This window comes from Rutilus rutilus (assembly GCF_951802725.1).
Source record: "Rutilus rutilus genome assembly, chromosome: 23".
Taxonomy (NCBI): Eukaryota; Metazoa; Chordata; class Actinopteri; order Cypriniformes; family Leuciscidae; genus Rutilus; species Rutilus rutilus.
In genome coordinates, this window is record NC_140233.1 from 20,683,403 (window position 1) to 20,697,429 (window position 14,027).

Below are 14,027 nucleotides of genomic sequence, written 5' to 3' on the forward strand. Positions count from 1 at the left end.
GAGAAAGCGGTTAATGAACGCAGTGAGGCGAGACTCGTGCCCGTCAAGTGGCATGCTCAAAGGTGCGGCATTTTGAAACAAACGCTGGTGAAAATATGCTAATATTTAAGAGATATAACTCTGTTATACTCACCTGATAGTTGCAGGCGAGGAGCGTCATTCTCAGCTGCAGAGTCAGCGGAGAGCACAGAACATAATAGTAATTTATTTTACTTTTACTTGGTCCACTGCTGGGCATCTTCTGAATTGAATAAAAGGCTTCAATAAATCTGAGAAAAAGGAATTTTCCCCAAAGCGTCCAGTGACGCAGTACGAGTAAACGTTTCAAAAGGGAATTTGTAGGGTTTTTTAATGGTACAAAAACCTTATTTATGTCAAAAGATCTAAGAAAATGTCATGAACCCCTTTAAGCTCCATGTGACTGCTGCTCCAGTTTTTCTTTAATGTTCATGCCTTCGAAAGCATTGTCAGTAAGTAATTATGGTAAAATGCGTAAATTGAGAATATTTTCTTTATTTCCTATGCTATATTACTTGTAAATGCAGCCGGTTTTTGAATTTATTTTGAAATACGTACTTTTATTTTGACATGACTAAAAACCGGAAGTAGCACCTGTTAGCTCCGTAAGCTATTCACAGAGACCAAAGCGCACCTGTAGCGGTGATGTTACCTACTAGTTTGTTTCTTTATTATTACTCCATGCTTCGTGGTGTTTGCTACAACTGTGTGTAAGTTGAAGAGTTATATATATTTTTTTGACTGTGAAGATTGCAAAGATTGCAGGGAAATGACTCTGCCTTTGGTTGAGAAGCAGGCTAAAGTGGTCAGTATTACCATAGATATCATATAATAAGGCTAGATGTCTCGTGCGCGCTGCTGGCCAATGGAGGTCGACGTCCGCACACGGCGGCCAGCTTACCACAGTGTGCTCGCTCACTCGTAACATGGTGCATGTACTTTTAAATAACCATAACTTGCTCAATTTTCTACCGATTTTCAAACGGTTTGGTTTGTTATAAACGTCAGAGATGTAGTTATGACACTGCATACATATGAATAATTATAACAATGGACTTCCATATGAAAGAAATATAGCCACGTTAATAACGTTTGTAAGAAACCAAACTGTTTGTAAATCCATCAAGATTTCAGCGAGATAAGAGGATTTGTGTGCGTGCTGATCACTCACCTTAATTCACAGCTTCCCTGTGGCAAGATGGCCGCCAGTGATGCCGGAAGTGACTCCACCTTAAGACATCTAGCCTTTATATGGATATCTATGAGTATTACTCTGTATTCTTTATTAGCATTAGCTACAGTGCTAAGTCATGCTATTTATGTAATGATTGCAATATTTGATGTTGTCTTTTATTTTGTCTACCTGAACTTTTAGTTCTACGGTGTTAATAAACATCTGTAAAGAGAACCTGGAGTCTCGCATCCAATCAATGGGCGGCATATTAGTAATAATTAAGTGTGCCCACACAATTGCTCAACTGGTAACTCTGCTCTGTTAGCCTTTATATTGTGTATATATTTTGTATTCTGTTTACTAAAAGCACTTTATTTGTGTATTGTTTTTGATAGTTTCACTCCCGTTGAAGCATATTGGAGTAAACATCAGGAGTTTTGAAAACTACACCCTGGCTCCATTCTTTATTTGAAGGGAGTTTGGCTTGCTGCTGATATTGTTCACACATATGGAAACACACAAGGAGACCAGTATAATCTACTTTCCCTCTAGCCATGGTTGAAGAGGAAGAGGAAGAAAAAAAAGTGCCATTTCATGTTTCTTAACAACCTCAACAAATAACTTGAACAATTTGAACAATAGCTCCATTTACCTTTCTCTGATTGAGAGGTATACAAAAAAGAACAGAGCACGTTTAGAAAACCATTCTTACCTATCATATCAACAAAAAGGTTAGCAAACAGTCTGACTTAGGCTAACCACTTAGCTCCTTTCTAAAAAAATAATACAAAAAAAGCTCTATAGACCTATTTACATTCTTGTTTTTTTTTTTTTTTTTCACTTTAACATGTGATTAAGTTACAGTTATTTTTCTAAAAAGCTTGACTAATTAGTCACTATAAGAGTCCAGCAATTTAAATTATATGAATCTTTGTGTATGTGCTGAAAATGATAACCGCACTTCAGGTTATCAGATAGCCCTCAGGTTTGAATTTTCTTCTCAATATGTATCTCAGCTTCTCGGAGGTGTTCAAACATGTACCTGATTGCCATTTTGGCTGGATAGAACAGACTAGTTGATCTCACAGCTTGGCCTTCACTGGATTAAATGTGGCGCGAAGTTTGTCAACCTCTGGACTCACATCGGGGAAGATGTGCACAGGGGATCCTTTTGTAGTAGAAACGGCTTTTATTTCTAGACAGCTTCAGAATTTTTTCCTTCTCCACATAGTAATGAAAACTAGCAATTCATACAAAAATCCATACATTTTTCATGCATTTTCTTGTGTTCTTTGGCCATGAGATCTCAAGACTGTTCTAGTGCTGCCACCCTGTCCATTGTGTCACTCAGCGCTTTCCCCATCTCCGTGGCTGCGTTTTGTCTCCAGGCAGGTGGAAGTGGAACTCCTTATTTTGTACTTTTAATAAACTCTTATCGATTGCATTTGTTTCTGGATCCTGTTGTTATTCCGTGACAGAACTTCACATCGATTTGCTGACGACCACGCTTTTTGCTTGATATTTACATAAAGTCAAAACTACCCAACCTTTTGATGCTCTCGGCCTCTCTCAACACTTCCTCTGGCCACTGTCAATCCCACAATGCACTGCGAGAGCGTGAAGCTCAGCTTCCTGGAGGAATTAATTGAAAAATCTCTCTCTGTTCCGCTCACTGAGCCAGTGGACACGAACCATTATAATCCATCCATTCTGTACCGGGAGCATTTTTTGGAGTGACACTCCACAACTATTTGAGGCTGTTCACACTGGATACATCAAATTAAACTTTATGAACTGGAACATTTGTTTTTCTGAACGAGTGTAGGAGCCATTTTCATGCAATTATATATTTGTCCATTGGGTGGCTCTCTGACATTGTATATTAAGGGCATCTGGATAATGAGACAAGAGGTGCGTATTGGTAATTGGGAAGCACACAGTTTTTGACCATGCAGAAACGTACAGGATCGTGCTAATGCATGATTCATCATGCTGACCGTGCTTATTGGATTATTATGTGTTGGACTGAGCTTAATAATGTTTAAACATGATTCATTGGTAAAGAGTGACATTCAAGGAACAATATGGACAATGGACAATGTGTGTGCTGTATCTTCAAGGTATGGACTTCACTTTTTTGTATGCTGTGAACTTGAAAGAATGAGACACCACAGGAAGATAACTGGAAGCAATGTTTATCCAATGGACCACAATAAAGAAAGACACTGTTTGCATCTTACATCTTTGTTCATGGAGTTTGTACGTGTCAAATACTTGCTCACTCCTTTTACCAATCCCAGCAGCTTAGTGGAAAGCTGTGACAGAGTGCATGATGATGTTGTATTAAAGCGTTCATTGCAATGCATTGCCCCTTTTGCTTTAATGTATTCTTGTAATTGTAAACACTAGTTTGTAGTGCAAATAGTTTTACCATATACGGCACTTTGTTATTCTTCTAGTTATTTACACATTGTGGTGGAAAAAAAAAATCGGAAGACTCGCACTTTCACAGAAAATAGCTTACTTAAGCATGGCAAAATAAGGTGGATATACAAATGGAAACTGGTTATTTGTTTCTGGTTTCCCTTGTTCTTGTTCCCTTGTATTAAGGGGCAGTCATGGCCTAGTGGTTAGGGAGTTGGACTGGTAACCCAAGGTTGCTGGTTCGATTCCAGAACCGGTGGGAAATGACTGAGGTGCCCTTGAGCAAGGCACCTAACCCCTAATCGCTCCCCGGGCGCCACACAAAGGCTGCCCGCTGCTCTGGGTGTGTATCCACGTTTGCAGTGTTGTGTGTTAACTACTCACTACTCTGCTCCTAATGTGTGTGCATTAACTTGGATGGGTTAAATGCAGAGGTCAAATTCCAAGTATGGGTTACCATACTTGGCCGTCACGTGTCACTTTCACTTTCACTTTCACTTTCACTTGTTTGCCTAGGTGTGCAGGTAGTTTGCAGGTACACAAGGTTTTCGAAATTCTGGTCCAAAAACTGAGCTTGCTATAGTGTGTCTGAAAAAATTGCTTTCGCTGATCATCTACATAAGTGCATTTTAAGATGGAGGGCAACATTTGGATAGAACCATGTCATTGGGCAGTATCATAAATTATCAAGCAGTAAGACATTATATAATTTTCCACAAGTAATTATACACTCATGTTCTCTTGTTCATGCTTTGGTGTTGTCCGTGTTATGCTATTAGTGGTGAGTCTTGGTTTCTCATGCTTTCATTTATTGATTTATTATTATACTCTAATTATATGCATTTGGATGAACAACCTCTGTATTATAACCTCAATGAAAATAAATTTCATTATTAGAAATGAAAATCATTTGAAATGAAAAGGTTTTATTAAAACAGCATCAGAAATAACAAATGTTTTATTCGAAGCAGTAAGCCTGAAACATTATAGGTACAGTACTCTGTTTATACTGTAAATACTTCTTAAGTTTGTACATTACGGAGCAATGGGAGCTGGTGCTTCGGGATTGAAGGGGTCAGGACTAATTTTATTCAGATCCTCTATGACAGTTTCATACTCTTTTTTCCATTGCTCTGGTGTCAGTGCAGATGGGCTGGTCTCCAGGAACTTATACGCATCTTTAGTCTGCATGCTAAAGATGCTCTTTGCATTCAGACAGGTTTCACCGAAGGCCTTCCAATGCTGAAAGATTTGAGGTACAAAATCAATCACAGAAAAAAGAATACAATCAAGGTGAAAACAATTTCTGTAATCCTGCAATCCTTACCCCTTGTGCTGTAGTAATAGAGTCCAGAAATATCTCCTTCAATTCAATCTCCTCGATGAAGTGTTCACTAGCAAAAGTTTCGTCTTTGAGAGCCTCCAGCATTACACCCACTGATTCCCAGAACTTCTGAAGCTGAATCAGAATGTTTTGGATTCGGGAAAGGCATTTTTGGACGTCATTGAGATGAACAGGGTCGGGTATTGAACCTTTAGAAATAATATGAAGCAGACATTAATTATGAGAGATCACTCTGAGGCTTCTGGTGTAAATCAGGGAATGTGTTGAGCATGATTGATCTTTTAAGTGAAAGAATCTGGTCCATCTTTAGAGGAATCCTGTAGAAGAATCTTCACTAGAAGAAAAGTGCAGAATGCCACTCCAAATGAGAATTATTGGACGGGACCAGTTTCTTGGAGCAGAAATCAAAGGAAGAAAGAAGCAAATAGTGGAAATATCCATAGAAGTCACAAAATTATGGAAGAATAAATAGAATTTTCCATTTCAATTCATTCTTCCATAATTTTGTGGCTTCAAAAGTCTAATGAAACTGGTATTGTCCAATAATTTGCATTTGGAGTGGCATTATGCCCTTGTCTTGTAGAGAAGATTCTTCTAAAGGCACACTTCCTCTTCTTCTGATTGCTGAAATCTCACTAGATTATTGGCCCAGATAGCCTTGTTCTTCTGGGAGGTAGTTTCACTTATCTTGTGTAACATTATATATTGCTACTGAAACAAATATCATGTATCAAGTTGAGTTGTTTGCTCATAAAGCGCTCTCTCTCTCTCTTTCTGATAAATTCCAGAAAGTTCTTAAAAGTCCTATAAGTTTTCGGAAGTGCTACTTATAAACAGTAACGTTTGTTACATTGTTTGAAAGCTAAATTTAATTGATTTATAATTCAGGAAATTTTCATTTGAAAAATAGTAAAAAAAAACTAGAAAACTAGCCTGCATACACTCCACACCAAATGTGTGACCTTTACAGACTGTCATGAGTTATTGAATAATATGTTAACATGAATAGTGTGTGAAGTGCTTAAAATTACTATAAAAAAAAAAATCACAACATTTGTAACGGTAACTCATGAATTGGAGTTTAATGACATTTGATAATTAATAATCTGATAATTTAATGATTAACAGATCATTTAAATATTAACAAGCATATTATCACTACTTTTTTCATAGCTATTTGAATATATATGAACTAATGATCTGTTAAGCATTATATAATGTTTTTAATCATTTATAAATGAAGCTTTTAATCATTGTAAACCAGTCATTTGTAGATTTTTTAAAAAGTGCTTGATCATGCTGATTGAAAGTTATATCAGCATTTCAATTTACATAAAAAAATAACTGTTAGTCATTATGTAATGTTGAATAAGTTCATTAAACATTAACAGGCACATTATCTCATATGTCTAGCTATGTGCATATATATTAACTAATGATCTGTAAAACATTATGCAATGATTGTTAATGATTGATTAATGAAAGTTATTATAAAGTGTCACCAAGAATCTTACCATTTTCTATTTTCATGCTTGCCAACTTCAGCTGCATATCCGTCATCCTGACATGGATGCTCCACTCCTTGCTCATTAGACTTGACTTCTCAATGGAGAGTTGAGTCAACTCGCTGGACAGAACCTGGGTTTTCGCAGCTGTTTCAGGGCCAGTTTTAGCATCATGAATTGATTTAACAATGGGTCCAACAAATGGTACAAGGGCAGACAAGATACCCAGACCATTACTTTTGCTAGAAGACTCTTTGACATGATTATACAGCTCTTGGTTTTTCTCTGAAATCTTTGCCTCAATTTGTTTAATTTTCTCATTGTTGTTCTTCAGTTGATCATCGAGATCTCTCACCGCCTTCTCCTGGGCCTCTATCTCCTTAGTAGTTTGTGCTTTTTTTCTCTCTGTCTCAGACTTTTCAAGAATCACATCACTGGTGCAGGAAGCCACACTGTGGTTGTGTTTCTCATATCTGGCGATAACAGATTTCAGATTAATCGTGAGCTAAAGCACAGTAAAAATTCTTGATATACACTGATATACACTTGATTTACATGATGACGTTCTGTTTCATCCAGAGGACTTTTGGCAGTGGCCGTATTGAAAGTGTTCCAGATATGGAAAATTTAACAAATCTTACTAAACTTTCATATGCTAAAACATTTTACCTGTCTACCATCTGTCCCACTTTGTCAACAATTTCAGTGATCCATACTCTGGCTTTTTCCAGGGACTTAATAGCCAAAATGCTTTTATCCTTTTCAACGGCAACCTTCAGCGCCGGCAGAAGTGTGGAAACTAGGTTTTTACTCGTGGCCGCACACTGAAAGACAATACTTACATTGTTTATCCACATTTCATACTTTACATAGGAAACATCTAGTCAAAATCAATCAATCAATGGAATATAGTGTCTCATGACCAGTTCAAAGATTAGGCTGCAATCTTACTGAAATAAGTTCAGTTCATTTCAGTAGTTCGAAACAGCTCACCAAAGCCAACATTCCAGAAAAGTTTGTGGCGGCTAGTAAACTCCTTCGAACTGTCATTAGTCCATGATGATTACGTAATAGTTGGGTTTGCTCTAGGGGTCTGCTTCTCATTCATTCCTTCACTCAATCAGAGTGAAGTGATCTGTATGGTATAACATTTTCAAATAAACTTGAGTAGAATGAATTCCCAACGCTATCTCACAATCAATTCGTACGAATTCGTATGAGTGAGTACGAGGTGGCTAATTCGTACGAATTCGTACAACCTCATTCGTTCAACCTCATTTGTACAAATTCGTGCAATTTGTCTAAACCCCAGTGATGGGTAGGTTTAGGGGTGGGGTCATGGGTAGGTCATTCGAACGAATTCATACAAATTTGACAACTCATAAAATATGTACGATTTAGTAAAAAGGGTTAGGTCGTATGAATTTGTACAAATCAGCCACCTCGTAAAATATGTACGAATTGCCGTGAGATCGGGATGTGATTGCAGATTTCTGTGATCAGAAGCTTCCTTAAACAATTTTATTATGTGATTGATTGTTGTGTAATTTTGAGATAGAATGTATAACATATTTAAATATTAATCTAAACACTGCAGATTTTAAAATTATTTAATGACTGCCATCTCTCTCGTTGAAGAAATGTTAACCATGACTTTAAACAGATCTTGTGCAATATTTAAAAAAAAATGCACTCATCTCTTGGACTGACGGTAGTACACTCTTAAAGATAACGGTTCTTTATTGGCCCTTAAATCCATAAAACTTTTTCTTTGCACAAAAGGTTCTATTGGTAACAGGTTCTTTGGATTTGTATAATATTCTTCACATGGCTCTTTTAAGAACTCTTCACTGAAAGTTTCTTTGGTTAACCAAAAATGGTTCTTCTATGGCATTTCTGTGAAAACATACTTTTGGAGTCTTTAAGAGTGTTATTGGATGTGGTGTGCAATAAAAGAAATGGATAAAGAACATTGGCTTTACCTTCAGCAGAAGAGCCTCAGAAGACCCAAAGAGAAGCTGAGTTTCAACAGCACGCTCTCGGAGAACCCTCTCCAACTTGGGGAACTTAGCCAAACAGAGATAAGAGAGATGGTAGAGCAGAGCTGTCCGCTGAGCAGATGGAAGAAGCTCCTTAACAAACTCAGGGCTACTTGCAACCTCAATTTCTGTAGAATTACAAATGTGAAAGTTACAACTTGATGGTTTTGCGCAGACGTGTGTCAATTATTAACGATTATTAACAACATACAAAATGTGTGATGTTTACATTTTATTGGTGAAAAACAATTCAGAAGTTATTACCCACCTTGGCTCTCTGACATTTTTTTTGTCTGTAAAGGAAGTACCTGGAAAACACTGAAAAAACACTATCATAAGACAAGAATCAACAATAAATGAGAGAGGTCAGTAAAAGTTACCTGTAAGATGAATGAACCTCTAAGCAATGTAGTTGACTGTGTCAGCATGGGGAATTTATACTCTATGGCACCTCCTTAAAATTGTTTGTTCACTTGGGGGTTTGCCTTGTGGGATCTCTGGGGTCGGGCAGGATGAGACTTATTTTCAACATCCCTTTTATCAGCAACTGTTATCATTCATATCAACTTTCTAAAATGTTGAAATCAAACATTCTTATTTCAAGCAGTGCATTTGCATTTCCTTAAAGGGAGATTCATTGCACTCTACCTTTACTTTTAAAGGAATCATTTACTCTACATTACATGTAACTCAGTCTGTGTAGGGTACCATCTCTGAAGGCTCAAATAAATCAAACCGTTTATTTCCATTTTAAAGGATGCATTATTTGGTTTTCACATATGAGAACAGTATGTTTATGATCACATTCATATGACTCACAGTTTTAACAGCAGTTGCTCTTCACAAGCTGCCATTGTCGGACTTTGCCCCAAGAAAGGTTTGTGTATTTGTGAAATTCTTAGGTTTGCAGGTCCAGACTGGCCACCGGGAATTATCCAAGTGGCCAGTCTGGACCTGCTGGTGAGTTGGCCAGTTGTCTGTAAGCACACAGTGTTTTGAGAACAAGCATTGTTTTTGCTTGCATATTTCTATATTTACCACATATGATAATAAAAAAACCCAAATGATTTATTGCAATATATAGGATAATTATAACTTCCTAATTTCTTTTGCACCCTCTGTTGAAAATAGAACATTTTAAATGTTTTAGCTATTACCCAGGGGGCAAAGGGGGTTTAGCAGACATGGGCTGCTGTAAAAAGGTTGTCATATAAAAATGAAATCTATGATGTCTGAGGATCACAACCTGGGTGGACAACCCGGTCAACAAGCTGCTGGAAACTTGTAATTAGGGTCAAAACAATGCTACCTCAAATTCTGCTTTAACTCCCCGGAATCACCCAAACATGCTAAAAAGGTTTAATTATATTCATGAATCCTGAGCCATATCTCCCTGATACTTTATGCTAGAAACAAACTGAGCATACCTTTTAAAAGAGTGGAAGATAAGCTTTCATATGATGCCTTGATTGTACATGTAATTAGAAAGTAAGAGTTAACAATGCCTCTTAATTCATAGGTAGGCAAAAAAAAAGAAAAAAATATGGAACATTCCATTTGTAATTGGTAGCATTCTTTTCCCTTTGTTGTTGTTCAAATAAACAAATTACCATGTGAAGTTAACTTTTACTAGATGAAATCATATTTTGATCATTTTCACTAACCAGACAGTCCTCATGGCCCATAACACATTTAGAGGGAATTCAATTGCAAGCCTATAATAGCCTGTCAATTCAAACAAGATCCAAGAAAGAAGTTTACCATTAACTGGTGTTAATTGTATACTGTTCTGTTTCTGTGCAGTATATCGTTTGCATATTTATGCAATTTCTACCAGAAAGACTCGGGAGAATTATTTCAACAAATTGTACATTTATTGACAGCTCAGCAAGCTGATAATATACAAAGTCATATGGCATAGTCATTTTTTTGCATTTGATTATGCACTAAAAGTGCATTTATCCATCATAATAGTGCATCTATCCATCATAAAAGTGCATTTATCCATCATAATAGTGCATCTATCCATCATAAAAGTGCATCTATCCATCATTAAAGTGCATTTATCCATCATAAAAGTGCATTTATCCATCATAATAGTGCATCTATCCATCATAAAAGTGCATCTATCCATCATTAAAGTGCATTTATCCATCATAAAAGTGCATCTATCCATCATAAAAGTGCATCTATCCATCATAAAAGTGCATCTATCCATCATTAAAGTGCATTTATCCATCATAAAAGTGCATCTATCCATCATAAAAGTGCATCTATCCATCATAAAAGTGCTCCACAGGCTCTGGGGGGTTAATAAAGGCCTTCTGAAGGGAAGCAACGCATTTGTGTAAGAAAAATATCCATATTTTATCCAGAATGAAGGAGTTGGCAGAGTTGTCATCCATGCCTTTATTAACCCCCCAGAGCCTGTGGAGCACTTTTATGATGGATAGATGCACTTTTATGATGGATAAATGCACTTTTATGATGGATAGAGGCACTTTGATGAAAAATATACCCATTGACTGTCATTATAAAGCTTGGAAGAGCCAGGACACTTTTTAATATAACTTCAGGGTGAGTACATCATGGGCTAATTTTCATTTCTGGGTAAACTATCCCTAGGACCATAGACATAAAATACAAATACAGTAGGACTACCAAATTGCCTATCACAGTTTTTGGAAAGTAAATCACATGATGTGACATATCCTATTGACCCTGTTCACATTTCTGGGTTTCTCAGAAGTGGAAGGCATCATAGTTGGGTTAACTTCTATAGCAGTGAATGAAAGACTACATTAAATATATATTTTTTGTGTTCCAATTTGCTCAAATAGCAAAAGAAAAACGCCACAACAGCATTTTCACAACTTTCAAAAAGTGTAAAAAAAATAGATAATTGCAGTTGTAAGAGAGAAAGTTGTCAACTTTGTCACAGCCGCGCTATTAGAAACACCCTCACTGGCCTCACAGTCAACCACGGTAACCAAGGAGACAAACGAGTGGTGGGAATCTGAACAAAGAAGACATGCCGGCATGACAAATGAAAATCGACTAACCAAACTAAACAGAACGGTGACATAAATAGACTCGATAATCAAAACAATATGTGGAATTAATGAATGCATATGTATAATTGTATAATGTTGTCATGAGGTGGCAGGAATGAACCCAAAAGCAAACGAGGTGCAGACACTCAAGGTTTATTATGACAAAAAAAAACAAAAAAACAACTGAAACCAAAACCCATGAGGGGGCAAAACAGGACTGGGGAAGAGAACAACTAGACTAAGACCAAAATGATAAATAAAGACTAGACTCAGACTTGACGATGACTAGAAAAGAAACAAACAGCAATACAAACTCACTAATAACATACACAGGATTCAGACAAAGTATCACAGGGCAGTCACAGAGAATAACACGCAATGTTAGACAATGTACCGACACAGGACAGAAAACATGAGGGGGTTAAATAGGGAGCAAACTAATCAGGGACACAGGTGAAGGCGATGATACAATAATAGATGAGATAACAAGGGGCGGGGCAAGGTGACAAGACAACGCAAGCCCACAGCCCAAACAAATGGCCATGTGCTTACACAAAACATGGGTCTGTCATGATCCTGCCTCAAGACAAGAGAGATCTGGGACATGAAGGCAGAATCATGACGGACTCGATTGATCAGAATCATTCAGGCTTGACGCATCTGATTCCCTTGAATCCTTCAGACCAAACCCACTTGACTCAGGGGAAGCGCTGTCTGATGTCGTGGGTTCGGGACTTAAAAGTAAATTGATTCTGGGTGTTATTTCGAGGATCTTGGCCAGAGCGGAAAGATAATCTGAAACAGCTCGAGCAGCTAAGACGACAGGCATCGTCTTAGGGGCAGAAACAGCTTGCAGAACCTCTCTAGCGGCTAGGTCGGCCGCAACCCTCTCAGCAGATCTGGGGATAGCGCCTTCAGCAGCGGACTCTGCGACAGCGTTTGCAGTAGCGGGATCTGGGACAGCGCTTTGACGTAGCGGGCTCTGGGACAGCGCTGGTAGTAGCGGGCTCTGGGACAGCGCTTGCAGTAGCGGGCTCTGGGACAGCGCTTGCAGTAGCGGGCTCTGGGACAGCCAGAGACGAAGGACGGGAGGCTCCCTTCCTCCTCTTTCTCCTAGGACGCTGTGCGGAAACCGTAGCCGGACTAACGACCAGTTGGAGATATTCCGCAGGGACCGTAACAAGAGCTGGAAGGGTGGTCTCGGACAGTGCAGACTCTGTAGAGGAAGACTCCGAAGGAGAATCCCACGAAGTTCGTCTCCCTCGTTTGCCACGGAGATCAGCGGGTGTGGGTGAAACCTCGGGAGACGAAACAGAACCAGCCTGATCACCCTGGGCAACCACGGCCAGGGCGCGACCCTCCGGGACCACTGGCAGCAAGGCGGGTGGAGAGAAGATGGAGCCCCGCAACTCCCTTCGTGACAGGCAGTCCACCATGTCAGCAAACGGGCGGTCTACCAACCTCTCCCTTTCAGCAAGAGGCGGAGGAGCGTTGAGACCCGCTATGAAGTAGCGGTTGAAAAGGATGTCAGGAAGGAAGAGTCTCTTCTCATGAGCGACCCGAGCGTACTCTTTAATGGACCTCTCTCCCTGAGGAGGAATCGGCAGCTTGCCGATTCTGATGTCAGAGCTCGTCTTGTGCCACCACTCTATAAAAATGTCCGCTTGGGACTCAACGGGCGAGGACCTTCTGTCTGCTGGGTTCGATGTTGGTCGGTACATTCTGTCATGAGGTGGCAGGAATGAACCCAAAAGCAGACGAGATGCAGAAACTGAAGGTTTATTATAACAAAAAAACTGAAAACAAAACCCACGAGGGGGCAAAACAGGACTGGGGAAGAGAACAACTAGACTAAGACCAAAATGATAAATAAAGACTAGACACAGACTTGACGATGACTAGAAAAGAAACAAACAGCGATACAAACTCACTAATAACATACACAGGATTCAGATGAAGTATCACAGGGCAGTCACAGAGAATAACACACAATGTTAGACAATGTACCGACACAGGACAGAAAACATGAGGGGATTAAATAGGGAGCAAACTAATCAGGGACACAGGTGAAGGCGATGATACAATAATAGATGAGATAACAAGGGACAACGCAAGCACACAGCCCAAACAAATGGCCATGTGCTTACACATAAAACATGGGTCTGTCATGATCCTGCCTCAAGACAAGAGATCTGGGACATGAAGGCAGAATCATGACAAAAGTAGCTTATGTTTTTAATTGCATTTACTTCTGAGACTTTAATAACAGGTGTTGTGTCGAATTTCGACTGCCGGACAGAATTCTACTGCAATTTTAATGAGTGTGATCATTTTCCCTTTCTCAGAAGTGGAAGGCATCATAGTTGGGTTAACTTCTATAGCAGTGAATGAAAGACTACATTAAATATTTTTTTGTGTTCCAATTTGCTCAAACAGCAAAAGAAAAACACCACAACAGCATTTTCACAA

General features: G+C 38.8%; 1 protein-coding gene across 1 annotated transcript; it reads right to left on the reverse strand.

Moving 5' to 3' along the window:
• Nucleotides 1-4,517: 4,517 nt before the first annotated feature.
• Nucleotides 4,518-8,909, reverse strand: LOC311282539 (uncharacterized protein). The gene is made up of 7 exons (XM_084396351.1): nucleotides 8,886-8,909; nucleotides 8,774-8,823; nucleotides 8,449-8,633; nucleotides 7,136-7,290; nucleotides 6,476-6,939; nucleotides 4,944-5,149; nucleotides 4,518-4,858 (listed from the first exon to the last, which is right to left on the reverse strand). Exons 2-7 carry the CDS (start codon nucleotides 8,787-8,789, stop codon nucleotides 4,652-4,654), a joined length of 1,233 nt encoding a protein of 410 aa, XP_084252477.1. The 5' UTR covers nucleotides 8,790-8,823; nucleotides 8,886-8,909; the 3' UTR covers nucleotides 4,518-4,651.
• Nucleotides 8,910-14,027: the final 5,118 nt, after the last annotated feature.

Coding starts and splice junctions, on each gene's coding strand:
- LOC311282539 (XM_084396351.1), bottom strand. Junction 6,940..7,135: donor GTGGGACAGATGGTAGACAG/GTAAAATGTTTT, acceptor TGTTATCGCCAG/ATATGAGAAACACAACCACA. Junction 5,150..6,475: donor AAGCATGAAAATAGAAAATG/GTAAGATTCTTG, acceptor TTATTTCTAAAG/GTTCAATACCCGACCCTGTT.